A 26,443-nucleotide genomic window follows, 5' to 3' on the forward strand; every position below is an offset into this window, starting at 1 on the left:
TTAATAATAAAAGGATAGACTGGGAGATAATAAACAGGGAACTTACAAACATTCCATGGGAAACTGTTCTAAGTAATACAAGCCCTACAGAAGGAATAGGAAAAACTGACTTTGGAAGCGTATCAAGTCTGTCTGAAACATGTTCCTTTGAGGAAAGCCAGAAAGAGATCCAACGTAGAAAGAGAATGCAGACGACACTATAAAAGAAGAAAAAAAATAACGGAAATGCTCATGCAGACACGAATTTCCAGTCGAAGAAGGAATAATTTTAATAGGGAGATTGAAGAAATCGAGCGGAAATTGAAACACTCATATCAAACTGAAGAAAGGCAGTTAGAACAGAAAGCAATTCAGGAAATAAAGAAAATCCAAAATACTTCTTCACATATGCGAAATCAAAAGCAAAATCCGCTGCCAGTATTGGACCTATTCGTACAAGTGAAGGTTCATACACGAAGGATGACAAAGAAATGAGTGAAATCCTAAAAAAGCAGTATGAGGACATGTTTAGCACTCCAATAAACAACATGAAAGTGGAAGATCCAGACAATTTCTTTATGCGGGATATCCAAACCCCTGTAAATATAGTGGGGGACCGGCTGGCCTGCGCCGGATTCCCAAGTCTAGGGCTGCCCGCAGCTACTTCCATATGTCAAGTGCTCTCTTGTAGTGCAAGTTGGGGGTTGCAGACTTTACATGTATAAACTAGGCACTAGCATATCATTACCCCTGGAAATTCTTATCTATTCTTTTATATGCCCTCTGTGTATACAGAATATATTTTATACATACTGTACTGGCTGTGTCACTCAATTACCTCTGGCATTGTTTTTAATTATAGTATTAAGCTGATTGCGAGTACTGCAACATTGCTTAGGCACGGTTAATGTCCTTCGACTCATTCCCTTAGTTGCATCTTTGCAGTACTGGCATTCTACTCAGTCATGTTACACGACATCTTTTATTGTGGTACAGCAGTTGCTCTGTAAACATTACTAAATAAATTAAGGTCCCCCCACTCCTCGCTTGTTTTTTCTCCCTGATCAGAATAACTGATATCAACACGAGCGTACTAGACTTTGAAAGAGAAATTGAAAACATGCCCATACACTCGGCCCTGGGTCCAGATTCATGGAATTCAATAATTATAAAGAAATGCAAAGTGCCAGTAGCACAGGCACTCAGTATAGTGTGGAGGAAGAGCTTGGACACGGGGGAGATACCAGATGCACTTAAGAAACAGTTGCATTATACAGTAGTGTATTGGTATACAATAAATACAAACACAATCCATAACAAATTTATTTTTAACATTTATCAAATATTAAGTAATAATTGTTGAGACACTTTTCTGCCACAAAGAGCACAAGGCCAAACATATATAACATAGTTCATGTACAAATACAGCTGTTTTTCTGGGGGAAGCCTTTTGTGGGTCCCTGAAGTTACTCTATACTGATATGGCAGCATTTACTAGGTGGCATCAGCTGCGGAGTTCTAAAGGCCTACCGGGGCCAGAACCTGGTCCTTCCCTCTGACAGAGGCACAGGAAGCACTGGCATTTATTTTCCCCACCTCTTGGGTAAGGTAACCAGAAAATCAGCAAGTCGAAACAAACCACTCTGCTGGCTTCAACAAGTGACTAAAGCCTTGAAACCTCTCAAAATATGTCCAACTACTGTAGCCCGCCTGCAGTCTACCCTCGTGCCCATGATGTTAGGAAGTATGCCGCTCTGTCAGCAATGTTTACAAACATGTCCCGGGCTGATATTTGGAGGTCGTACAGGGTTCTGGCGGCCTTGGGTCATCTTTCTCAGATAGGAGTCTCCTTTTTGTCTTTACTCCTGTACTCACCTAGTTGTCCTTTCAGGGGTTGAGCTCTTTGGTCTCTTAACCATCAGCCAACTGGTATACAGGTTTAAGGGCCTATTGGGCGCTATCATATCTACATTATAAACTGTATATGGAGTCAGCCTCCACCACATCACTGCTTAATGCATTCCATTTGTTAACCACTCTGACACTGAAAAAAATTATCTCAAATGTCCCTGTGGCTTATTTGAGTTAAGTTTCCACCTGTGTCCCCCCTGTGAGTCTGCCAGCCATGCTAGTGTCTTTATCCACCGTGTCCTGCGGTGCCTTGTCCTCCCTGGTGAGTTCCGCTGTGTTTTCCTTCTCCATGGGTAGTTAGCTTCAGGGAGCCACAAGGGGCTCTGCCTTGTGGGAGAGCCTGACAGCTGAGTGGACAGCGCTTGGGATTCGTAGTCCCAAGGTTCCGGGTTCTATCCCCGGCAGAGGCGGAAACAAATGGGCATAGTTTCTTTCGCCCTGATGCACCTGTTCACCTAGCAGTAAATAGGTACCTGGGAGTTAGACAGCTGCTATGGGCTGCTTCCTGGGGGTGTGTAACAAAAAGGAGGCTTGGTTGAGGACCGGGCCGCGGGGACACTAAGCCCCCAAATCATCTCAAGATAACCCTAAAAAATCTACTTTGAATGTCATGAAATGCCAATTTCTTGCTGGGGCTCCCTGATCCTCTGCCTCCCTTCCAGGTCGTTTGGTTGATGCTTACATCTGTCCTAGAACTGAGGGTAGAGGTGCCAGCTGGCAGTGGCCTACTACCCCCCTCCCCACAAACAAGTGGGGGGAGGTGGGGCAAACGAGTTCATGCTAGTTCTGAGAGGGGGGGGGGGATTCTTTCAGTGGGCATTGAGCTGTATTGAAGCCAGCAGTGGTTCATTTTGACTCGTTAACTTTCTGGTTGCCTTCCCAGGTGTGGTGGCAAAAATAAATGTGTCACAGCTCCCTGCGCTTCTGTGAGGGGGTCCTATAGAACTCCCCAGCTGATGCAACCTAGTCGATGGTACCATATCAGTATATTCCCTTCGGGGAGTCATCGGGGCTCACCCAGAAACTGGTGTTTCATTACATTTAACGCTGGTTTTATAAAAGTGGAGAGAAAAAAAATCATATCTTTTTTAGCATGATAATGGTAATAGCAAGGTTGAGAGGATGCACGTACAGTACATGGTAACATAATGCAAAATCCTATTTACAGAGAATATGGGTAAACAGTAATACATTTCTATTATTCCTGCTGCATTTTACTATATGTTATAGACAATATATAATTATATTGTGATCTATTCATCAACTTTAAATCTGATATAAGTATCCTTAAATTGTCTTAATATTGTAATAAAGCTCTTGTGCTCATACATTAAGTATGTCTGTCTCATCATTAGAGAATTAATGGTTGGTCATATGACTATTTAGAGTAGATCGCACCATTTTCTGTGTTCCCTCGCTAAAATCCAATTTTATCTATATTACTACAAGGCAGAACTGCGTGATGTTTATACCTCTGATACAAATCCGACTGTACCCAGCAAGTAAAACTTATTTGAGTAACATCAGATAAAAAATAGGATCAACGTTGCTTCAATGTTACATCAATGTCATTTGTCCAGCTTTGCCTACGGGTAGTGACCAAATTACAACCACAGTGGGGTTATTTTGCCAGTCTCTGGACATTGGTGGCTCACAGAATTATAGCACCTTCACCCATGCATTTAACTAAATAAAAAAATAATGCCAAAACTTGGTAAATACAGTATAGTTGCAAAATACAATGAAACATGAAACTTAAAGAAACCTGTTAGAATATATAACATTAATATTTCCACAATTACTGGGTCCACAATGCACCGAGAAATGTGCATTATGGGTGATAAAGGTGTCCTGAGCTTGGTCCCGTAATAGTCCACCATTTCTGAACACTAAAACAAAGTTCTGTGCTGTATTTCCAAAGTGTTACAAATGCTGAACACACTGTACAGAGCCCCTTAAGGCACTCAAAGTTGCCTTTTTTATTAGGGTTATATTTTAATGTTTTCATCACTCTTTTTGTTTTGAAATGAAAATGGTTGAGTTTGGAAACATTTTGACATTAACTTTACCTGAACATTCATAAAAAAAAAAAAAAAAAAAAAAAAAAAAAAAAAAAAGGCCTTAATGGCACTATGAAGTTTTTGCTGAAACCAGGTGTGCAGTGCAGTGGTTAATAACAAATTTAGGTCGGTGGTTTCTGAAATATGAGACACCAACAATGGGCATCCATCAGGCTTGCTTGTGTCTGCATGCATGGGAAGAACTACAAAACCAAGTTGTCAAACAATATGAAAACATCACTTAAAAAGTACCAACATACCATGTCTTGTAATATGATATGATATAGCTCCTACGGTGTGGCCGTCCAAACATTAGTAAACCTGGCACCTATCTCAGCCACCTGTGGACAATGGCCGCTAAACATCCCACAGAGCATAACAATCACAACAAGGCTATTTTTCTCCATGTGTTACTAAATAGTATGGACACACCCGTTCTACTGTATAGACATTGTAAATGATATTTACGTACATAAAATAAGCAAAAAAAAAAAAAAAAAAAAAAAAAAAACTAAGAAAACACTAAAAAGCAACTGATAATATATGACAAATAAAAATGTGTGGAAACTTGCGGGGCTTTAATTGGCCATGCGACCCACTTCTGAAGACCATCAGAAGTGTCCGGCATTTAGTGGCGTCACGCACCAAAGTCTCTGCTTCGCTGCAGTCAAAGTAAGTGTAATTTCTTCACTTGTATTGTGTATGTAATCAGAGAAAGGATTTAAGCAATTTAAGGAAAAAAAAAAAAAGGGAATAAATTTGTTTAGATGCGCCACGGGATTGTCACCTTCAACTAACGCGCAGTACAGAGGTTAACCAAAGGTCTAACGTAGTACTCTATATTAATATGCAAACTGTATTGAAATGTACACAATATGTATACACACATCTGTAGGTATACATTGCCATATGTATACATCTGCTTATATAATTTGCTAATAATAAGTTTAGTAATTTTTTTTTTAATGGACTAGTTTTTGGTCTCACTTTATGGCACTCGTCACTTATGACAACTCGTAGAATGTCTCATTTTCAGGATGATGAAAATGTTGCTTTTCGTATGCAGGCGATGAGTCACAATAACGTGGCTGAAGTATGTTGACCAGACCACACACTAGAAGTTGAAGGGACGACGACGTTTCGGTCCGTCCTGGACCATTCTCAAGTCGATTGTGAGAATTGTCGATTCTCACAATCGACTTGAGAATGGTCCAGGACGGACCGAAACGTCGTCGTCCCTTCAACTTCTAGTGTGTGGTCTGATCAACATGTTGCTTTTCCGATGTTCCTTATGATCACGTGTCCCTCCATGAACTTCTCGGTGCATCCGATTCCTTTGACATCCCTCATCTCACATTGACATCCCCAATTATATTTAGGCACTTTAGAATACAACTTGTATCATGACATATGCTGCAGTATATAGTCTACCATGCTTTGTAATTTCTGTTGATAATTACACTAGTTACTGTATGGCATATTTTAATTAAAGCAATAAGAATCTTTTAACTTAAAACTTTTATTCACCATCTTTGATATTAAATATTGCAAACAATTTTTGTTCTCCATAAAATGTTCTAAATGTAAGGTAAATATCTAAAGAATGGCATATCTGGCTGTTAAATGTTGTGGGTATAAAGTAAATATGTGGAATAAATTAAATGCTTTTCACTGGAAAATGTACAAAAATGTCTTACTGGCAGATAATGGCATGTCAGCACTTGCCTTGAGAACACTAAATAAACATTTATATTCCCAATAACTCCACACCATACAATGAGCGTCAACCGTATTTGGGCTCGACGCACACATTAAACAAACCGTTCTCACGACTTGACACTTCATACACAGAGAAAAACCCACAGGAGCCGTGACGAGGATTCGAACCCATGAGCCGGGTATTCCCAGACGCACGCTCTGAACGACTAGGCTACGCAGTGATAAATTACCATGTTGTGGCATAGTCATTTAGGGCGTGCATCTGGGAATACCCAATGCATAGGTTCGAATCCTCTTCACAGCTCCTGTGGATTTTCTCACTGATATATCAGGATAATGTAGTTTTTCTCTTGTGTCCGTCATACAGACTTAAGCTTTGCCTAGCCGGAAATGTACAAACCCAAGCAACCCACCTAACCTATCAAGAACAATGTTCTGAAAATGTGAATTTTTAATTCACATTTTTACCCAAACCCTGCAATTTTGACCGATTGGTCGATTACATCACTACTGTATATGAGGTTTAATAGGTATCATTAAATGGCTCTCAATGATATAAAAACTCCACACAATTAGAAAATTTCTTCAATATTTGCTACAAATTTTAAAGTAATCTATAAGGCCTCTCTACTTATTAGCATATTCTCTCCCCCACTAAAGCTAGTGTTCATTTAGGCATGATGATGCTCTCACAACGACATATTAGTGTTAAGCCAAAGCTACAGTACGTCACCTTTAATAAAGCTTGCAGCAATGTCTCCTGTAAATTCCATTTCATCCAACAAATGATTCACCTTATCCATCTATATATTATATTTTGTTTACTACCTATTGTATTCTCAATCACACACTGCCATATATCACCACCACTTAGTTTGGCACATACCTATACACCTTCATTATTTCCTTTAACTACTGTATTTTCTCATTTTCATTCTCATTTTCCAGTCTAACTTGGTTTCTGCTCTATGCAATTCTCACTTTCAAAAATACTTATTATTACAGTATATATAATGTCAGCTGTTCAGTCATACATAAAACTTAAGACTCTATACCTCTGTATTAACCTGATCAACCAGGCTGTGATACATACGCCAGGCTGCGAGCAGCCGTATCCAACAGCCTGGTTGACCAGTCCAGCAACCAGAAGGCCTGGTCGGGGACCAGACCGCGAGGACGTTGAGCCCTGAAATCATCGCAAGTTATACTAGCTTTTCAAACACCCAATATTTCAATTCATTTATCAAGACCCTCAGTGATGCCAAATTTTGGTCTATTTTGTTTCATTAACTCTGAACAGAAATGCTAAATGAAAATAAGGTATTGTACTTTCAATTCACTCCCCAAAATACAGTACTGCACTTTCATTTCCCTACCCTAAAGTTCTTTGAATAACTAAAACCAATTATTTTGTAAATAATATCACTAATAAAAAATTGTAAATCAATTCACATGTATTAAGCAACACACACACACAACACTTCTGTATGGACGGCATGAATTGCACCGACTGCAATATCATCCAATATATAGCTGCTGGTGTTATAAATTGACATAGAAAATAGCTTACACACACACACATCAATAGGCAAGTTTAAGGCATTGTCAATTATACCACACTGTGATTTGTACTGAAAACTTACCCTTGTGATGACACACATGCAGTTAAAACATGGTCCACTGTCAGCTGAAACATGGTCCATTGTCAGCTGAAACATGGTCCATTGTCAGCTGAAACATGGTCCATTGTCAGCTGAAACATGGTCCACCATCAGCTGAAACATGGTCCACTGTCAGCTGAAACATGGTCCACCGTCAGCTGAAACATGGTCCACTGTCAGCTGAAACATGGTCCACTGTCAGCTGAAACATGGTCCATTGTCAGCTGAAACATGGTCCATTGTCAGCTGAAACATGGTCCACCATCAGCTGAAACATGGTCCACTGTCAGCTGAAACATGGTCCACTGTCAGCTGAAACATGGTCCACTGTCAGCTGAAACATGGTCCACTGTCAGCTGAAACATGGTCCACTGTCAGCTGAAACATGGTCCATTGTCAGCTGAAACATGGTCCACCATCAGCTGAAACATGGTCCACTGTCAGCTGAAACATGGTCCACCGTCAGCTGAAACATGGTCCACCGTCAGCTGAAACATGGTCCACTGTCAGCTGAAACATGGTCCACTGTCAGCTGAAACATGGTCCACTGTCAGCTGAAACATGGACCATTGTCAGCTGAAACATGGTCAACTGTCAGCTGAAACATGGTCCACTGTCAGCTGAAACATGGTCCACTGTCAGGTGAAACATGGTCCACTGTGGAGATTAAAATCTTGCGAGAGGGAAATGATTGTACCCAAGTGAAAGACCTGCACAGGAGGTAAGCGTGACCTTAACAAAGGCAAGAATCACATAACTCTTATATAATGATTCTTTGGAAGAGAGATCTTGATGTAACTACAGCTATGAAGAATTCAATCTCAAGAACATGATATATCTATAGATGTATAAGATGATATTGGAGCTGTACGATGGGACTGAACCTGCGTCCCTGAACTCCTCAGGAACGTGTACTGCTGAAAAAATTTTCAGTTCATAGTGCATGTACTTGAATAGTTGATTGATATGGATTCAATCCCATCATACAGCTCCAATATTTCCTCTCTACAACTATGATTGAACCGTATTCTCATGTCATTTTCTAATATATGACCAGATGCAAGCAAGATCCTCTAAATATGTTATGATGGGAAATACAGAGGAACCTCGGTTAACAAATTTAATCAGTTCCGGCACGGAGCTCATCGTGTGAAACGTGGAGCTTCTTTGGCGACATCGTGGGTTACAAATTGTAGTCACATAACCACAAAAAACAAAGAACACAAATTAATGCAGAGGGATGCTTATCCTGCGTGATAAAATAACAACACTGTCATCGGAGATGTTCGAGAATTTGCGTGAACCAGCGGGAGCGCTAGAAAGCATCGCATGGTTTTCTCGTTAACCGAGCAGAAGCTCGTCAATCGAGACAAATTTTCTGCTCGTTACCTGAAATGATCATAGATGGGCTTTTTTGTCCCCCTGAGGTTCCTCTGTAATTCTGCTAGGACATGAACTATCACTACAAGCAGAGAATAAGTCACAATATCATGGATGAAAATTAATAATGTAACCTACACAAATGAAAAGTGACAATGTTTCAGTTTATTCTGGATGGATTCTCATAAAGGTTATGGCTACTTTACAAGAGTCCAGGACAGACCAGAACATTGTCAATTTCTTTTCCCTTTCAAAGTTTTCATGTGTAGGTTAGGTTATTAATTTGCCACCGTAAGCTTTAAATTTGTATTTCTCCTAGTGTTTTTAATATTGTTCTATCCCTACCTATCTCAAAATCTAAATGCTTGGCATCAGCTTCATCGTCAAAACAAATACAATTTGTGAATGATTCCTTAATTTTCTTCCAACATAAGACTTGGAGTCGTTTCTGATTTTCTGTCAAATGACAGACTAGAGTTGGTGACAAAGAGCGAGCCCAAACTCAGAAGTCATTATCATTACAATTGTCGTCCATCTTAAAGGAACGGGTGATTTCTTCACCTTTATCTACAGAATATTTCAAGTCCACATTTAGAAAACGATGATTTGTGAGATCTTGTGTTATATTAAGTTCTCCCTTAACTTGAGTATCTTGCTCTAGAGGAGCAGTGGCAAGAGGCAGCACTGTATTTTGCCAATGTGTATCCTCGTGATCTGGAGACGTTGACAACTTTAATCCTCCTGGGAACCAAACGTCAAACCACAGTACCATACTGTTCAGTCGTCGTGATCCCATGCTAGACAGCGTGAAAGTCCTTGATATGCTACGCAAATCATCCGCACTAATTGTCATGAGATTTAAGTCACACAGTTGTGTTGGTAAGCTTAATACATCTTCCTGAGCCACCATATGCACATGAACCACATCTGGAAAAAACATTAATAGTTAATATGACAGACATATATTATGAGTAAAATCAATATTATGTAAAACAGTAAGTATATAAAAGAAGTATGGGGGGATTGCTGGTATGTTAATAGGCGAGTCTTTACCACTGCACCAATCTCACCTGTACTCTGAAGGTGTGTGACTGGGCTGTACAACACCACTCAAACTGTTAGAGTAGTAGCATGCAGCTCGACAGCACCAATAGAGCGGTGGTGAGCAGCTGAATGGGACTGGTAAATAGATTATACCTAGGTGGGGTTCTGGGAATTGTTGTTCTCCCTAAGGCTTGTGACATATTTGTGAGAGCCTGGTCCAACAGGCTGTTGCTTGGAGCGACCCGCAGGCCCACATATCCACCACGGCCTGGTTGGTCTGGCACTTCTTGCAGAAAACTGAGCAGTTTTTCTTGAAGACTTCCACTTTTCTTCTGTCAATATTTCTTATACTTGCGGGAGGATACTGAACAACCGTGGAACATTCATTCAATGGTTGCCGATTGAGTCAATGGCACTTCTACACTTCATTGGCTCTATTCTGCATTTCCTTCCATACAGTTTGAGAGCTTTGAGACGATCCCAGTAGTTTAAGTGCTTTCTCGTGCCTATGTGTTCCTGTACTTCACCTATTGGATGGGACTGGTGGAGTGCAGCTGGACAGGACTGGTGAATTAGTGGCACGCAGCTGGACAGAACCATTTTTTTTTCAGTGGTGTGCAGCTGGACGGAACTAGAGTAGTGGAGACACGTGGCTGAACAGTACTGGTGTAGTGGAGATACGTGGCTGGACGGTACTGGTGTAGTGGAGGCATGTGGCTGGACGGTACTGGTGTAGTGGAGACACGTGGCTGGACAGTACTGGTGTAGTGGAGATACGTGGCTGGACAGTACTGGTGTAGTGGAGATACGTGGCTGGACGGTACTGGTGTAGTGGAGGCATGTGGCTGGACAGTACTGGTGTAGTGGAGGCATGTGGCTGGACGGTACTGGTGTAGTGGAGACACGTGGCTGGACGGGACTAGAGTAGTAGAGGCATGTGGCTGGACGGTACTGGTGTAGTGGAGGCACGTGGCTGGACAGTACTGGTGTAGTGGAGGCATGTGGCTGGACGGTACTGGTGTAGTGGAGGCATGTGGCTGGACAGTACTGGTGTAGTGGAGGCATGTGGCTGGACAGTACTGGTGTAGTGGAGGCATGTGGCTGGACAGTACTGGTGTAGTGGAGGCATGTGGCTGGACGGTACTGGTGTAGTGGAGGCATGTGGCTGGACAGTACTGGTGTAGTGGAGGCACGTGGCTGGACAGTACTGGTGTAGTGGAGGCATGTGGCTGGACGGTACTGGTGTAGTGGAGGCATGTGGCTGGACAGTACTGGTGTAGTGGAGGCATGTGGCTGGACGGTACTGGTGTAGTGAAGGCATGTGGCTGGACAGTACTGGTGTAGTGGAGGCATGTGGCTGGACAGTACTGGTGTAGTGGAGGCATGTGGCTGGACAGTACTGGTGTAGTGGAGGCATGTGGCTGGACGGTACTGGTGTAGTGGAGGCACGTGGCTGGACAGTACTGGTGTAGTGGAGGCATGTGGCTGGACAGTACTGGTGTAGTGGAGATACGTGGCTGGACAGTACTGGTGTAGTGGAGGCATGTGGCTGGACGGTACTGGTGTAGTGGAGGCATGTGGCTGGACAGTACTGGTGTAGTGGAGGCATGTGGCTGGACAGTACTGGTGTAGTGGAGGCATGTGGCTGGACGGTACTGGTGTAGTGGAGACACGTGGCTGGACGGGACTAGAGTAGTGGAGGCATGTGGCTGGACGGGACTAGAGTAGTGGAGGCATGTGGCTGGACGGTACTGGTGTAGTGGAGGCATGTGGCTGGACAGTACTGGTGTAGTGGAGGCATGTGGCTGGACGGTACTGGTGTAGTGGAGACACGTGGCTGGACGGGACTAGAGTAGTGGAGGCATGTGGCTGGACGGGACTAGAGTAGTGGAGGCATGTGGCTGGACGGTACTGGTGTAGTGGAGGCATGTGGCTGGACAGTACTGGTGTAGTGGAGGCATGTGGCTGGACGGTACTGGTGTAGTGGAGACACGTGGCTGGACGGTACTGGTGTAGTGGAGGCATGTGGCTGGACGGGACTAGAGTAGTGGAGGCATGTGGCTGGACGGTACTGGTGTAGTGGAGGCATGTGGCTGGACAGCACTGGTGTAGTGGAGATACGTGGCTGGACGGTACTGGTGTAGTGGAGGCATGTGGCTGGACAGTACTGGTGTAGTGGAGATACGTGGCTGGACGGTACTGGTGTAGTGGAGGCATGTGGCTGGACAGTACTGGTGTAGTGGAGGCATGTGGCTGGACGGTACTGGTGTAGTGGAGGCATGTGGCTGGACAGTACTGGTGTAGTGGAGATACGTGGCTGGACGGTACTGGTGTAGTGGAGGCATGTGGCTGGACAGTACTGGTGTAGTGGAGGCATGTGGCTGGACAGTACTGGTGTAGTGGAGATACGTGGCTGGACAGTACTGGTGTAGTGGAGATACGTGGCTGGACGGGACTAGAGTAGTGGAGGCATGTGGCTGGACGGTACTGGTGTAGTGGAGATACGTGGCTGGACGGTACTAGAGTAGTGGAGATACGTGGCTGGACAGTACTGGTGTAGTGGAGACACGTGGCTGGACAGTACTGGTGTAGTGGAGATACGTGGCTGGACGGTACTGGTGTAGTGGAGGCATGTGGCTGGACGGTACTGGTGTAGTGGAGGCATGTGGCTGGACGGTACTGGTGTAGTGGAGACATGTGGCTGGACGGTACTGGTGTAGTGGAGGCATGTGGCTGGACGGTACTGGTGTAGTGGAGGCATGTGGCTGGACGGTACTGGTGTAGTGGAGACATGTGGCTGGACGGTACTGGTGTAGTGGAGATACGTGGCTGGACGGTACTGGTGTAGTGGAGGCATGTGGCTGGACGGTACTGGTGTAGTGGAGGCATGTGGCTGGACGGTACTGGTGTAGTGGAGACATGTGGCTGGACAGTACTGGTGTAGTGGAGATACGTGGCTGGACAGTACTGGTGTAGTGGAGATACGTGGCTGGACGGTACTGGTGTAGTGGAGATACGTGGCTGGACAGTACTGGTGTAGTGGAGGCACGTGGCTGGACAGTACTGGTGTAGTGGAGACATGTGGCTGGACAGTACTGGTGTAGTGGAGATACGTGGCTGGACGGTACTGGTGTAGTGGAGATACGTGGCTGGACGGTACTGGTGTAGTGGAGGCATGTGGCTGGACAGTACTGGTGTAGTGGAGGCACGTGGCTGGACAGTACTGGTGTAGTGGAGGCATGTGGCTGGACAGTACTGGTGTAGTGGAGGCATGTGGCTGGACAGTACTGGTGTAGTGGAGACACGTGGCTGGACGGTACTGGTGTAGTGGAGGCACGTGGCTGGACGGTACTGGTGTAGTGGAGACACGTGGCTGGACGGTACTGGTGTAGTGGAGGCATGTGGCTGGACAGTACTGGTGTAGTGGAGATACGTGGCTGGACAGTACTGGTGTAGTGGAGGCATGTGGCTGGACAGTACTGGTGTAGTGGAGGCATGTGGCTGGACGGTACTGGTGTAGTGGAGGCACGTGGCTGGACGGTACTGGTGTAGTGGAGGCATGTGGCTGGACGGTACTGGTGTAGTGGAGGCACGTGGCTGGACGGTACTGGTGTAGTGGAGGCATGTGGCTGGACAGTACTGGTGTAGTGGAGGCATGTGGCTGGACAGTACTGGTGTAGTGGAGGCATGTGGCTGGACGGTACTGGTGTAGTGGAGGCACGTGGCTGGACGGTACTGGTGTAGTGGAGGCATGTGGCTGGACGGTACTGGTGTAGTGGAGACACGTGGCTGGACGGTACTGGTGTAGTGGAGACACGTGGCTGGACGGGACTAGAGTAGTGGAGGCATGTGGCTGGACGGTACTGGTGTAGTGGAGGCATGTGGCTGGACGGGACTAGAGTAGTGGAGGCATGTGGCTGGACGGTACTGGTGTAGTGGAGGCATGTGGCTGGACGGTACTGGTGTAGTGGAGGCACGTGGCTGGACAGTACTGGTGTAGTGGAGGCATGTGGCTGGACGGTACTGGTGTAGTGGAGGCACGTGGCTGGACAGTACTGGTGTAGTGGAGGCATGTGGCTGGACGGTACTGGTGTAGTGGAGGCATGTGGCTGGACGGTACTGGTGTAGTGGAGGCATGTGGCTGGACGGGACTAGAGTAGTGGAGGCATGTGGCTGGACGGTACTGGTGTAGTGGAGGCATGTGGCTGGACGGGACTAGAGTAGTGGAGGCATGTGGCTGGACGGTACTGGTGTAGTGGAGGCATGTGGCTGGACGGGACTAGAGTAGTGGAGGCATGTGGCTGGACGGTACTGGTGTAGTGGAGGCATGTGGCTGGACGGGACTAGAGTAGTGGAGGCATGTGGCTGGACGGTACTGGTGTAGTGGAGGCATGTGGCTGGACGGGACTAGAGTAGTGGAGGCATGTGGCTGGACGGTACTGGTGTAGTGGAGGCATGTGGCTGGACGGGACTAGAGTAGTGGAGGCATGTGGCTGGACGGTACTGGTGTAGTGGAGGCATGTGGCTGGACGGTACTGGTGTAGTGGAGGCATGTGGCTGGACGGGACTAGAGTAGTGGAGGCATGTGGCTGGACGGTACTGGTGTAGTGGAGGCATGTGGCTGGACGGGACTAGAGTAGTGGAGGCATGTGGCTGGACGGGACTAGAGTAGTGGAGGCATGTGGCTGGACGGTACTGGTGTAGTGGAGGCATGTGGCTGGACGGTACTGGTGTAGTGGAGGCATGTGGCTGGACGGTACTGGTGTAGTGGAGGCACGTGGCTGGACGGTACTGGTGTAGTGGAGGCATGTGGCTGGACGGTACTGGTGTAGTGGAGATACGTGGCTGGACAGTACTGGTGTAGTGGAGACACGTGGCTGGACAGTACTGGTGTAGTGGAGATACGTGGCTGGACAGTACTGGTGTAGTGGAGACACGTGGCTGGACAGTACTGGTGTAGTGGAGACACGTGGCTGGACAGTACTGGTGTAGTGGAGGCATGTGGCTGGACGGTACTGGTGTAGTGGAGATACGTGGCTGGACGGTACTGGTGTAGTGGAGGCATGTGGCTGGACGGTACTGGTGTAGTGGAGGCATGTGGCTGGACAGTACTGGTGTAGTGGAGGCATGTGGCTGGACAGTACTGGTGTAGTGGAGACACGTGGCTGGACAGTACTGGTGTAGTGGAGATACGTGGCTGGACGGTACTGGTGTAGTGGAGGCATGTGGCTGGACAGTACTGGTGTAGTGGAGATACGTGGCTGGACAGTACTGGTGTAGTGGAGATACGTGGCTGGACGGTACTGGTGTAGTGGAGGCATGTGGCTGGACGGTACTGGTGTAGTGGAGGCACGTGGCTGGACGGTACTGGTGTAGTGGAGGCATGTGGCTGGACGGTACTGGTGTAGTGGAGATACGTGGCTGGACGGTACTGGTGTAGTGGAGATACGTGGCTGGACGGTACTGGTGTAGTGGAGGCATGTGGCTGGACAGTACTGGTGTAGTGGAGACACGTGGCTGGACGGTACTGGTGTAGTGGAGGCACGTGGCTGGACGGTACTGGTGTAGTGGAGACACGTGGCTGGACGGTACTGGTGTAGTGGAGGCATGTGGCTGGACAGTACTGGTGTAGTGGAGATACGTGGCTGGACAGTACTGGTGTAGTGGAGGCATGTGGCTGGACAGTACTGGTGTAGTGGAGGCATGTGGCTGGACGGTACTGGTGTAGTGGAGGCACGTGGCTGGACGGTACTGGTGTAGTGGAGGCATGTGGCTGGACGGTACTGGTGTAGTGGAGGCACGTGGCTGGACGGTACTGGTGTAGTGGAGGCATGTGGCTGGACAGTACTGGTGTAGTGGAGGCATGTGGCTGGACAGTACTGGTGTAGTGGAGGCATGTGGCTGGACGGTACTGGTGTAGTGGAGGCACGTGGCTGGACGGTACTGGTGTAGTGGAGGCATGTGGCTGGACGGTACTGGTGTAGTGGAGACACGTGGCTGGACGGTACTGGTGTAGTGGAGACACGTGGCTGGACGGGACTAGAGTAGTGGAGGCATGTGGCTGGACGGTACTGGTGTAGTGGAGGCATGTGGCTGGACGGGACTAGAGTAGTGGAGGCATGTGGCTGGACGGTACTGGTGTAGTGGAGGCATGTGGCTGGACGGTACTGGTGTAGTGGAGGCACGTGGCTGGACAGTACTGGTGTAGTGGAGGCATGTGGCTGGACGGTACTGGTGTAGTGGAGGCACGTGGCTGGACAGTACTGGTGTAGTGGAGGCATGTGGCTGGACGGTACTGGTGTAGTGGAGGCATGTGGCTGGACGGTACTGGTGTAGTGGAGGCATGTGGCTGGACGGGACTAGAGTAGTGGAGGCATGTGGCTGGACGGTACTGGTGTAGTGGAGGCATGTGGCTGGACGGGACTAGAGTAGTGGAGGCATGTGGCTGGACGGTACTGGTGTAGTGGAGGCATGTGGCTGGACGGGACTAGAGTAGTGGAGGCATGTGGCTGGACGGTACTGGTGTAGTGGAGGCATGTGGCTGGACGGGACTAGAGTAGTGGAGGCATGTGGCTGGACGGTACTGGTGTAGTGGAGGCATGTGGCTGGACGGGACTAGAGTAGTGGAGGCATGTGGCTGGACGGTACTGGTGTAGTGGAGGCATGTGGCTGGACGGGACTAGAGTAGTGGAGGCATGTGGCTGGACGGTACTGGTGTAGTGGAGGCATGTGGCTGGACGGTACTGGTGTAGTGGAGGCATGTGGCTGGACGGGACTAGAGTAGTGGAGGCATGTGGCTGGACGGTACTGGTGTAGTGGAGGCATGTGGCTGGACGGGACTAGAGTAGTGGAGGCATGTGGCTGGACGGGACTAGAGTAGTGGAGGCATGTGGCTGGACGGTACTGGTGTAGTGGAGGCATGTGGCTGGACGGTACTGGTGTAGTGGAGGCATGTGGCTGGACGGTACTGGTGTAGTGGAGGCACGTGGCTGGACGGTACTGGTGTAGTGGAGGCATGTGGCTGGACGGTACTGGTGTAGTGGAGACACGTGGCTGGACAGTACTGGTGTAGTGGAGATACGTGGCTGGACAGTACTGGTGTAGTGGAGATACGTGGCTGGACAGTACTGGTGTAGTGGAGACACGTGGCTGGACAGTACTGGTGTAGTGGAGATACGTGGCTGGACGGTACTGGTGTAGTGGAGATACGTGGCTGGACAGTACTGGTGTAGTGGAGACACGTGGCTGGACAGTACTGGTGTAGTGGAGATACGTGGCTGGACAGTACTGGTGTAGTGGAGACACGTGGCTGGACAGTACTGGTGTAGTGGAGACACGTGGCTGGACAGTACTGGTGTAGTGGAGGCATGTGGCTGGACGGTACTGGTGTAGTGGAGATACGTGGCTGGACGGTACTGGTGTAGTGGAGGCATGTGGCTGGACGGTACTGGTGTAGTGGAGGCATGTGGCTGGACAGTACTGGTGTAGTGGAGGCATGTGGCTGGACAGTACTGGTGTAGTGGAGACACGTGGCTGGACAGTACTGGTGTAGTGGAGATACGTGGCTGGACGGTACTGGTGTAGTGGAGGCATGTGGCTGGACAGTACTGGTGTAGTGGAGATACGTGGCTGGACAGTACTGGTGTAGTGGAGATACGTGGCTGGACGGTACTGGTGTAGTGGAGGCATGTGGCTGGACAGTACTGGTGTAGTGGAGGCATGTGGCTGGACGGTACTGGTGTAGTGGAGATACGTGGCTGGACGGTACTGGTGTAGTGGAGGCATGTGGCTGGACGGTACTGGTGTAGTGGAGGCACGTGGCTGGACGGTACTGGTGTAGTGGAGGCATGTGGCTGGACGGTACTGGTGTAGTGGAGATACGTGGCTGGACGGTACTGGTGTAGTGGAGATACGTGGCTGGACGGTACTGGTGTAGTGGAGGCATGTGGCTGGACAGTACTGGTGTAGTGGAGGCATGTGGCTGGACGGTACTGGTGTAGTGGAGGCATGTGGCTGGACAGTACTGGTGTAGTGGAGGCATGTGGCTGGACGGTACTGGTGTAGTGGAGGCACGTGGCTGGACAGTACTGGTGTAGTGGAGATACGTGGCTGGACAGTACTGGTGTAGTGGAGGCATGTGGCTGGACAGTACTGGTGTAGTGGAGGCACGTGGCTGGACAGTACTGGTGTAGTGGAGGCATGTGGCTGGACAGTACTGGTGTAGTGGAGATACGTGGCTGGACAGTACTGGTGTAGTGGAGGCATGTGGCTGGACAGTACTGGTGTAGTGGAGATACGTGGCTGGACAGTACTGGTGTAGTGGAGGCATGTGGCTGGACGGTACTGGTGTAGTGGAGACACGTGGCTGGACAGTACTGGTGTAGTGGAGATACGTGGCTGGACGGTACTGGTGTAGTGGAGGCATGTGGCTGGACAGTACTGGTGTAGTGGAGGCATGTGGCTGGACGGTACTGGTGTAGTGGAGGCATGTGGCTGGACAGTACTGGTGTAGTGGAGGCATGTGGCTGGACGGTACTGGTGTAGTGGAGACACGTGGCTGGACAGTACTGGTGTAGTGGAGATACGTGGCTGGACGGTACTGGTGTAGTGGAGGCATGTGGCTGGACGGTACTGGTGTAGTGGAGGCATGTGGCTGGACAGTACTGGTGTAGTGGAGGCATGTGGCTGGACGGTACTGGTGTAGTGGAGGCATGTGGCTGGACGGTACTGGTGTAGTGGAGGCACGTGGCTGGACAGTACTGGTGTAGTGGAGGCACGTGGCTGGACGGTACTGGTGTAGTGGAGGCATGTGGCTGGACAGTACTGGTGTAGTGGAGGCATGTGGCTGGACGGTACTGGTGTAGTGGAGGCATGTGGCTGGACAGTACTGGTGTAGTGGAGGCACGTGGCTGGACAGTACTGGTGTAGTGGAGGCATGTGGCTGGACAGCACTGGTGTAGTGGAGGCATGTGGCTGGACGGTACTGGTGTAGTGGAGGCATGTGGCTGGACAGTACTGGTGTAGTGGAGGCATGTGGCTGGACGGTACTGGTGTAGTGGAGGCACGTGGCTGGACAGTACTGGTGTAGTGGACGCATGTGGCTGGACGGTACTGGTGTAGTGGAGGCATGTGGCTGGACAGTACTGGTGTAGTGGAGGCATGTGGCTGGACAGTACTGGTGTAGTGGAGGCACGTGGCTGGACAGTACTGGTGTAGTGGAGGCATGTGGCTGGACAGTACTGGTGTAGTGGAGGCATGTGGCTGGACGGTACTGGTGTAGTGGAGGCATGTGGCTGGACAGTACTGGTGTAGTGGAGGCATGTGGCTGGACAGTACTGGTGTAGTGGAGGCACGTGGCTGGACAGTACTGGTGTAGTGGAGGCATGTGGCTGGACGGTACTGGTGTAGTGGAGGCACGTGGCTGGACAGTACTGGTGTAGTGGAGGCATGTGGCTGGACAGTACTGGTGTAGTGGAGGCACATGGCTGGACAGTACTGGTGTAGTGGAGGCACGTGGCTGGACAGTACTGGTGTAGTGGAGGCATGTGGCTGGACGGTACTGGTGTAGTGGAGGCCTGTGGCTGGACAGTACTGGTGTAGTGGAGGCACGTGGCTGGACAGTACTGGTGTAGTGGAGATACGTGGCTGGACAGTACTGGTGTAGTGGAGATACGTGGCTGGACGGTACTGGTGTAGTGGAGATACGTGGCTGGACGGTACTGGTGTAGTGGAGGCATGTGGCTGGACAGTACTGGTGTAGTGGAGGCACGTGGCTGGACGGTACTGGTGTAGTGGAGGCATGTGGCTGGACGGTACTGGTGTAGTGGAGGCACGTGGCTGGACAGTACTGGTGTAGTGGAGACACGTGGCTGGACGGTACTGGTGTAGTGGAGATACGTGGCTGGACGGTACTGGTGTAGTGGAGATACGTGGCTGGACGGTACTGGTGTAGTGGAGGCATGTGGCTGGACAGTACTGGTGTAGTGGAAACATGTGGCTGGACAGTACTGGTGTAGTGGAGGCATGTGGCTGGACGGTACTGGTGTAGTGGAGGCACGTGGCTGGACGGTACTGGTGTAGTGGAGGCATGTGGCTGGACGGTACTGGTGTAGTGGAGACACGTGGCTGGACGGTACTGGTGTAGTGGAGACACGTGGCTGGACGGGACTAGAGTAGTGGAGGCATGTGGCTGGACGGTACTGGTGTAGTGGAGGCATGTGGCTGGACGGGACTAGAGTAGTGGAGGCATGTGGCTGGACGGTACTGGTGTAGTGGAGGCATGTGGCTGGACGGTACTGGTGTAGTGGAGGCACGTGGCTGGACAGTACTGGTGTAGTGGAGGCATGTGGCTGGACGGTACTGGTGTAGTGGAGGCACGTGGCTGGACAGTACTGGTGTAGTGGAGGCATGTGGCTGGACGGTACTGGTGTAGTGGAGGCATGTGGCTGGACGGTACTGGTGTAGTGGAGGCATGTGGCTGGACGGGACTAGAGTAGTGGAGGCATGTGGCTGGACGGTACTGGTGTAGTGGAGGCATGTGGCTGGACGGGACTAGAGTAGTGGAGGCATGTGGCTGGACGGTACTGGTGTAGTGGAGGCATGTGGCTGGACGGGACTAGAGTAGTGGAGGCATGTGGCTGGACGGTACTGGTGTAGTGGAGGCATGTGGCTGGACGGGACTAGAGTAGTGGAGGCATGTGGCTGGACGGTACTGGTGTAGTGGAGGCATGTGGCTGGACGGGACTAGAGTAGTGGAGGCATGTGGCTGGACGGTACTGGTGTAGTGGAGGCATGTGGCTGGACGGGACTAGAGTAGTGGAGGCATGTGGCTGGACGGTACTGGTGTAGTGGAGGCATGTGGCTGGACGGTACTGGTGTAGTGGAGGCATGTGGCTGGACGGGACTAGAGTAGTGGAGGCATGTGGCTGGACGGTACTGGTGTAGTGGAGGCATGTGGCTGGACGGGACTAGAGTAGTGGAGGCATGTGGCTGGACGGGACTAGAGTAGTGGAGGCATGTGGCTGGACGGTACTGGTGTAGTGGAGGCATGTGGCTGGACGGTACTGGTGTAGTGGAGGCATGTGGCTGGACGGTACTGGTGTAGTGGAGGCACGTGGCTGGACGGTACTGGTGTAGTGGAGGCATGTGGCTGGACGGTACTGGTGTAGTGGAGGCATGTGGCTGGACAGTACTGGTGTAGTGGAGACACGTGGCTGGACAGTACTGGTGTAGTGGAGATACGTGGCTGGACGGTACTGGTGTAGTGGAGATACGTGGCTGGACAGTACTGGTGTAGTGGAGACACGTGGCTGGACAGTACTGGTGTAGTGGAGATACGTGGCTGGACAGTACTGGTGTAGTGGAGGCATGTGGCTGGACAGTACTGGTGTAGTGGAGGCATGTGGCTGGACAGTACTGGTGTAGTGGAGACACGTGGCTGGACAGTACTGGTGTAGTGGAGATACGTGGCTGGACGGTACTGGTGTAGTGGAGGCATGTGGCTGGACAGTACTGGTGTAGTGGAGATACGTGGCTGGACGGTACTGGTGTAGTGGAGGCATGTGGCTGGACAGTACTGGTGTAGTGGAGGCATGTGGCTGGACGGTACTGGTGTAGTGGAGATACGTGGCTGGACGGTACTGGTGTAGTGGAGGCATGTGGCTGGACGGTACTGGTGTAGTGGAGGCACGTGGCTGGACGGTACTGGTGTAGTGGAGGCATGTGGCTGGACGGTACTGGTGTAGTGGAGATACGTGGCTGGACGGTACTGGTGTAGTGGAGATACGTGGCTGGACAGTACTGGTGTAGTGGAGGCATGTGGCTGGACGGTACTGGTGTAGTGGAGGCACGTGGCTGGACAGTACTGGTGTAGTGGAGATACGTGGCTGGACAGTACTGGTGTAGTGGAGGCATGTGGCTGGACAGTACTGGTGTAGTGGAGGCACGTGGCTGGACAGTACTGGTGTAGTGGAGGCATGTGGCTGGACAGTACTGGTGTAGTGGAGATACGTGGCTGGACAGTACTGGTGTAGTGGAGGCATGTGGCTGGACAGTACTGGTGTAGTGGAGATACGTGGCTGGACAGTACTGGTGTAGTGGAGGCATGTGGCTGGACGGTACTGGTGTAGTGGAGACACGTGGCTGGACAGTACTGGTGTAGTGGAGATACGTGGCTGGACGGTACTGGTGTAGTGGAGGCATGTGGCTGGACAGTACTGGTGTAGTGGAGGCATGTGGCTGGACGGTACTGGTGTAGTGGAGGCATGTGGCTGGACAGTACTGGTGTAGTGGAGGCATGTGGCTGGACGGTACTGGTGTAGTGGAGACACGTGGCTGGACAGTACTGGTGTAGTGGAGATACGTGGCTGGACGGTACTGGTGTAGTGGAGGCATGTGGCTGGACGGTACTGGTGTAGTGGAGGCATGTGGCTGGACAGTACTGGTGTAGTGGAGGCATGTGGCTGGACGGTACTGGTGTAGTGGAGGCATGTGGCTGGACGGTACTGGTGTAGTGGAGGCACGTGGCTGGACAGTACTGGTGTAGTGGAGGCACGTGGCTGGACGGTACTGGTGTAGTGGAGGCATGTGGCTGGACAGTACTGGTGTAGTGGAGGCATGTGGCTGGACGGTACTGGTGTAGTGGAGGCATGTGGCTGGACAGTACTGGTGTAGTGGAGGCACGTGGCTGGACAGTACTGGTGTAGTGGAGGCATGTGGCTGGACAGCACTGGTGTAGTGGAGGCATGTGGCTGGACGGTACTGGTGTAGTGGAGGCATGTGGCTGGACAGTACTGGTGTAGTGGAGGCATGTGGCTGGACGGTACTGGTGTAGTGGAGGCACGTGGCTGGACAGTACTGGTGTAGTGGACGCATGTGGCTGGACGGTACTGGTGTAGTGGAGGCATGTGGCTGGACAGTACTGGTGTAGTGGAGGCATGTGGCTGGACAGTACTGGTGTAGTGGAGGCACGTGGCTGGACAGTACTGGTGTAGTGGAGGCATGTGGCTGGACAGTACTGGTGTAGTGGAGGCATGTGGCTGGACGGTACTGGTGTAGTGGAGGCATGTGGCTGGACAGTACTGGTGTAGTGGAGGCATGTGGCTGGACGGTACTGGTGTAGTGGAGGCACGTGGCTGGACAGTACTGGTGTAGTGGAGGCATGTGGCTGGACGGTACTGGTGTAGTGGAGGCACGTGGCTGGACAGTACTGGTGTAGTGGAGGCATGTGGCTGGACAGTACTGGTGTAGTGGAGGCACATGGCTGGACAGTACTGGTGTAGTGGAGGCATGTGGCTGGACAGTACTGGTGTAGTGGAGGCATGTGGCTGGACGGTACTGGTGTAGTGGAGGCATGTGGCTGGACAGTACTGGTGTAGTGGAGGCATGTGGCTGGACGGTACAGGTGTAGTGGAGGCACGTGGCTGGACAGTACTGGTGTAGTGGAGGCATGTGGCTGGACGGTACTGGTGTAGTGGAGGCATGTGGCTGGACAGTACTGGTGTAGTGGAGGCATGTGGCTGGACAGTACTGGTGTAGTGGAGGCACGTGGCTGGACAGTACTGGTGTAGTGGAGGCACGTGGCTGGACAGTACTGGTGTAGTGGAGGCATGTGGCTGGACAGTACTGGTGTAGTGGAGGCATGTGGCTGGACGGTACTGGTGTAGTGGAGGCATGTGGCTGGACGGTACTGGTGTAGTGGAGGCATGTGGCTGGACGGTACTGGTGTAGTGGAGGCACGTGGCTGGACGGTACTGGTGTAGTGGAGGCATGTGGCTGGACGGTACTGGTGTAGTGGAGGCACGTGGCTGGACGGTACTGGTGTAGTGGAGGCATGTGGCTGGACGGTACTGGTGTAGTGGAGGCATGTGGCTGGACGGTACTGGTGTAGTGGAGGCATGTGGCTGGACGGTACTGGTGTAGTGGAGGCACGTGGCTGGACGGTACTGGTGTAGTGGAGGCATGTGGCTGGACGGTACTGGTGTAGTGGAGGCATGTGGCTGGACGGTACTGGTGTAGTGGAGGCATGTGGCTGGACGGTACTGGTGTAGTGGAGGCACGTGGCTGGACGGTACTGGTGTAGTGGAGGCATGTGGCTGGACGGTACTGGTGTAGTGGAGGCATGTGGCTGGATGGGACTAGAGTAGTGGAGGCATGTGGCTGGACGGTACTGGTGTAGTGGTGGTGGTGTGCAGCAGTACAGACCAAGTGGAGTCGTGATGTGCTGCTTGACGGAACTGGCAGAGCTGCAGCTCAACAGAAGTGATGGTGTGGCCATGAGCCCTCAGTAAAGACTTGTCAACACACCGGCACTCCATCAGCCCCGCCCAACACCACACCAACTCTCTAAGGGGTCACACAATTATTCTGTTTATTACAACCATATGCTCTAATGTAAATTGAATTTTGTTTTTTTTTAAATTTAAATTGAAAAATATTTATTTACTTTGAATGCAGCATTTTTTAAATACAGTATACTTAAAATGCTTACGATCTCTTCGTGAATTTTGTTGGCTTTGGTTTATATAATAAAAAACAGAAATGACAATTGGCCACAGCTAAGAAAACACTCAATATAATTTGTACCTTTGTATCTGGCAACAGCATGGTCAGCCAAGAGAGACATGTCGATGTTGTAAACATGGTTGAGGGAAACCCAAAAGTCGTACGTTCCTTCCTCGTACTTGGTAATCCACTGTGCTTCACCCAGAGCCATGTACAGTGCCGCTCTCTCCGGATACATTTTGCCCCCCTGTATGCAACACAAGGCCCATTACATTTGAATTATTACAGAAGACAAAATGAAAGTCAAATAAACAATATTTACCTTCAGAAATTTATTTACAAAACCTATTTGTTATAAGGGCTTAATGTCCTAAAACTATTAAAATGTTATTAAAAAGCACTATGCAGATGATGAGTCACAATAACGTAGGTGAAGGTATGATGACCAGACCACACATCATAAGATGAGGAGACGACGACGTTTCGGTCCGTCCTGAACCATTATCATGTCGATTGTGATCATTATCACAATTGACTTGATAATGGTCCGGAACGGACCAAAATGTCGTCGTCTTCTCATCTTCTGGTGTGTGGTTTGGTCATAATTAAAAGTGATAATTTTAGGAGGTACTGTAGTGCCGAACAGAAATATCTCAGGTTATGATCTGTGTGGCACGAGCGCAGCCTGGTGATAAAGGAGCATTAGTAGAGAGGGTGATAAAGGCAGGATGGAATTGTCCAATGAAAGATAAGAATGAAAATGCATAAAAATACCACTGAATGTAATGAAATGCCTATTTCTGGTTGGTCCTCGGTGGCTCCTTTGGTAATTGCTGCATGGCAAGTTTCACGCAACACAATTCTTGCCAGGCCCTTGTATGATATATATGCCTACTGGGAACAAGAGGCAAAAACCAGCTTGCCTTCTAAATGGTATAGGGAGCAGGGATTCTAGATCACCCTACCCATAAAAAAAAAACAGAAAGGTGATCGAGCCAAAACATACAAACAGCCAGGATAAAATATAAGAGAGAGCTTCGGCCTCACACACACATGGGGTCCGCAGTTCGAGTGTCTTACAGCCCAGGTGAATGGAAAGCCAGGGTAAACAAAGCATAGACAACAGGACAGTAAAGCCACAACACACACAAATCACCCAGTCATGAAGCAGTTCTCTTGACAGTTCTGCCTACACACCACCAAGGAACAGCGCCTCCTTCCTCCTCGATCCCCAAGCCTCGACACCTCGGTCGTTAAGTTAGGGAGATGGAAAAACCAACCCCCTGAATGGGGAAGGTAGGGTCCCAAGGAGCCCCCCAAGGTGCCATTAAGGATGCACCAGAAAGATGTGCTTCATTACATTTAGCGCTTGTTTTTTTGGGAGGGTTCCTATGTAGGTCCCTGTTGCTGTGTCCCCATGGAAGGAAAAACAAAAGGGGCACTCATCAAGGGTGGAGAAAAGCCATGGAATGTAGCCCCCGAGAAACAGGAGTTAGTGATGAGTCAACTGCCCAAAAACCACACAAGCCCGGGGCAGACCACAGAGCACCCCCCCCCCCTAATGTATCACTAGTGACACAGAGGTCAACAGTAAATGGCAGCAACAAGACCACAGAGGACCCCCTAATGTATCACTAGTGGCACAGAAGTCAACAGCAAATGGCAGCAACAAGACCACAGAGGACCCCCTAATGTATCACTAGTGACACAGAGGTCAACAGCAAATGGCAGCAACAAGACCACAGAGGACCCCATAATGTATCACTAGTGACACAGAGGTCAACAGCAAATGGCAGCAACTAGACCACAGAGGACCCCCTAATGTATCACTAGTGACACAGAGGTCAACAGCAAATGGCAGCAACTAGACCACAGAGGACCCCATAATGTATCAATAGTGACACAGAGGTCAACAGCAAATGGCAGCAACTAGACCACAGAGGACCCCATAATGTATCAATAGTGACACAGAGGTCAACAGCAAATGGCAGCAACTAGACATAACAAATGATGCACCCCTCAGGCTAACCAGGCATCAATTGCCAAAGGATTTCCTCTAAAAACTAGTCATCTCATTCTTAGCCAAAAAGGAAGAAGGCGGCAGCAAGTGAAGAGCACTACTCCAAGATCAAAGGTGCAAATCCCCCAGTCTGGAAGTAATTATCAAAAGAAGGCATCAAGCCAGGG

At 49.8% G+C, this 26,443-nt stretch overlaps 1 protein-coding gene across 5 annotated transcripts in view; it reads right to left on the reverse strand.

The window, feature by feature from the left end:
* Window positions 1-1,288: 1,288 nt before the first annotated feature.
* The window catches only part of LOC123770789 (protein arginine N-methyltransferase 6), a 63,450-nt gene continuing 38,295 nt past the window's right edge, over window positions 1,289-26,443 (reverse strand). For all 5 annotated transcript variants that reach the window (XM_045762948.2, XM_045762956.2, XM_069324542.1 and 2 more), the window contains exons 5-6: window positions 24,338-24,503; window positions 1,289-9,637 (exon numbers count right to left, since the gene is read on the reverse strand). In XM_045762948.2, coding sequence (XP_045618904.1) covers window positions 9,213-9,637; window positions 24,338-24,503 — 591 coding nt within the window. In that variant the 3' untranslated portion in view covers window positions 1,289-9,212. The remainder of the gene's footprint in view (window positions 9,638-24,337; window positions 24,504-26,443) is intronic.

Source organism: Procambarus clarkii, chromosome 14 (genome assembly GCF_040958095.1).
Source record: "Procambarus clarkii isolate CNS0578487 chromosome 14, FALCON_Pclarkii_2.0, whole genome shotgun sequence".
Lineage (NCBI taxonomy): Eukaryota > Metazoa > Arthropoda > Malacostraca > Decapoda > Cambaridae > Procambarus > Procambarus clarkii.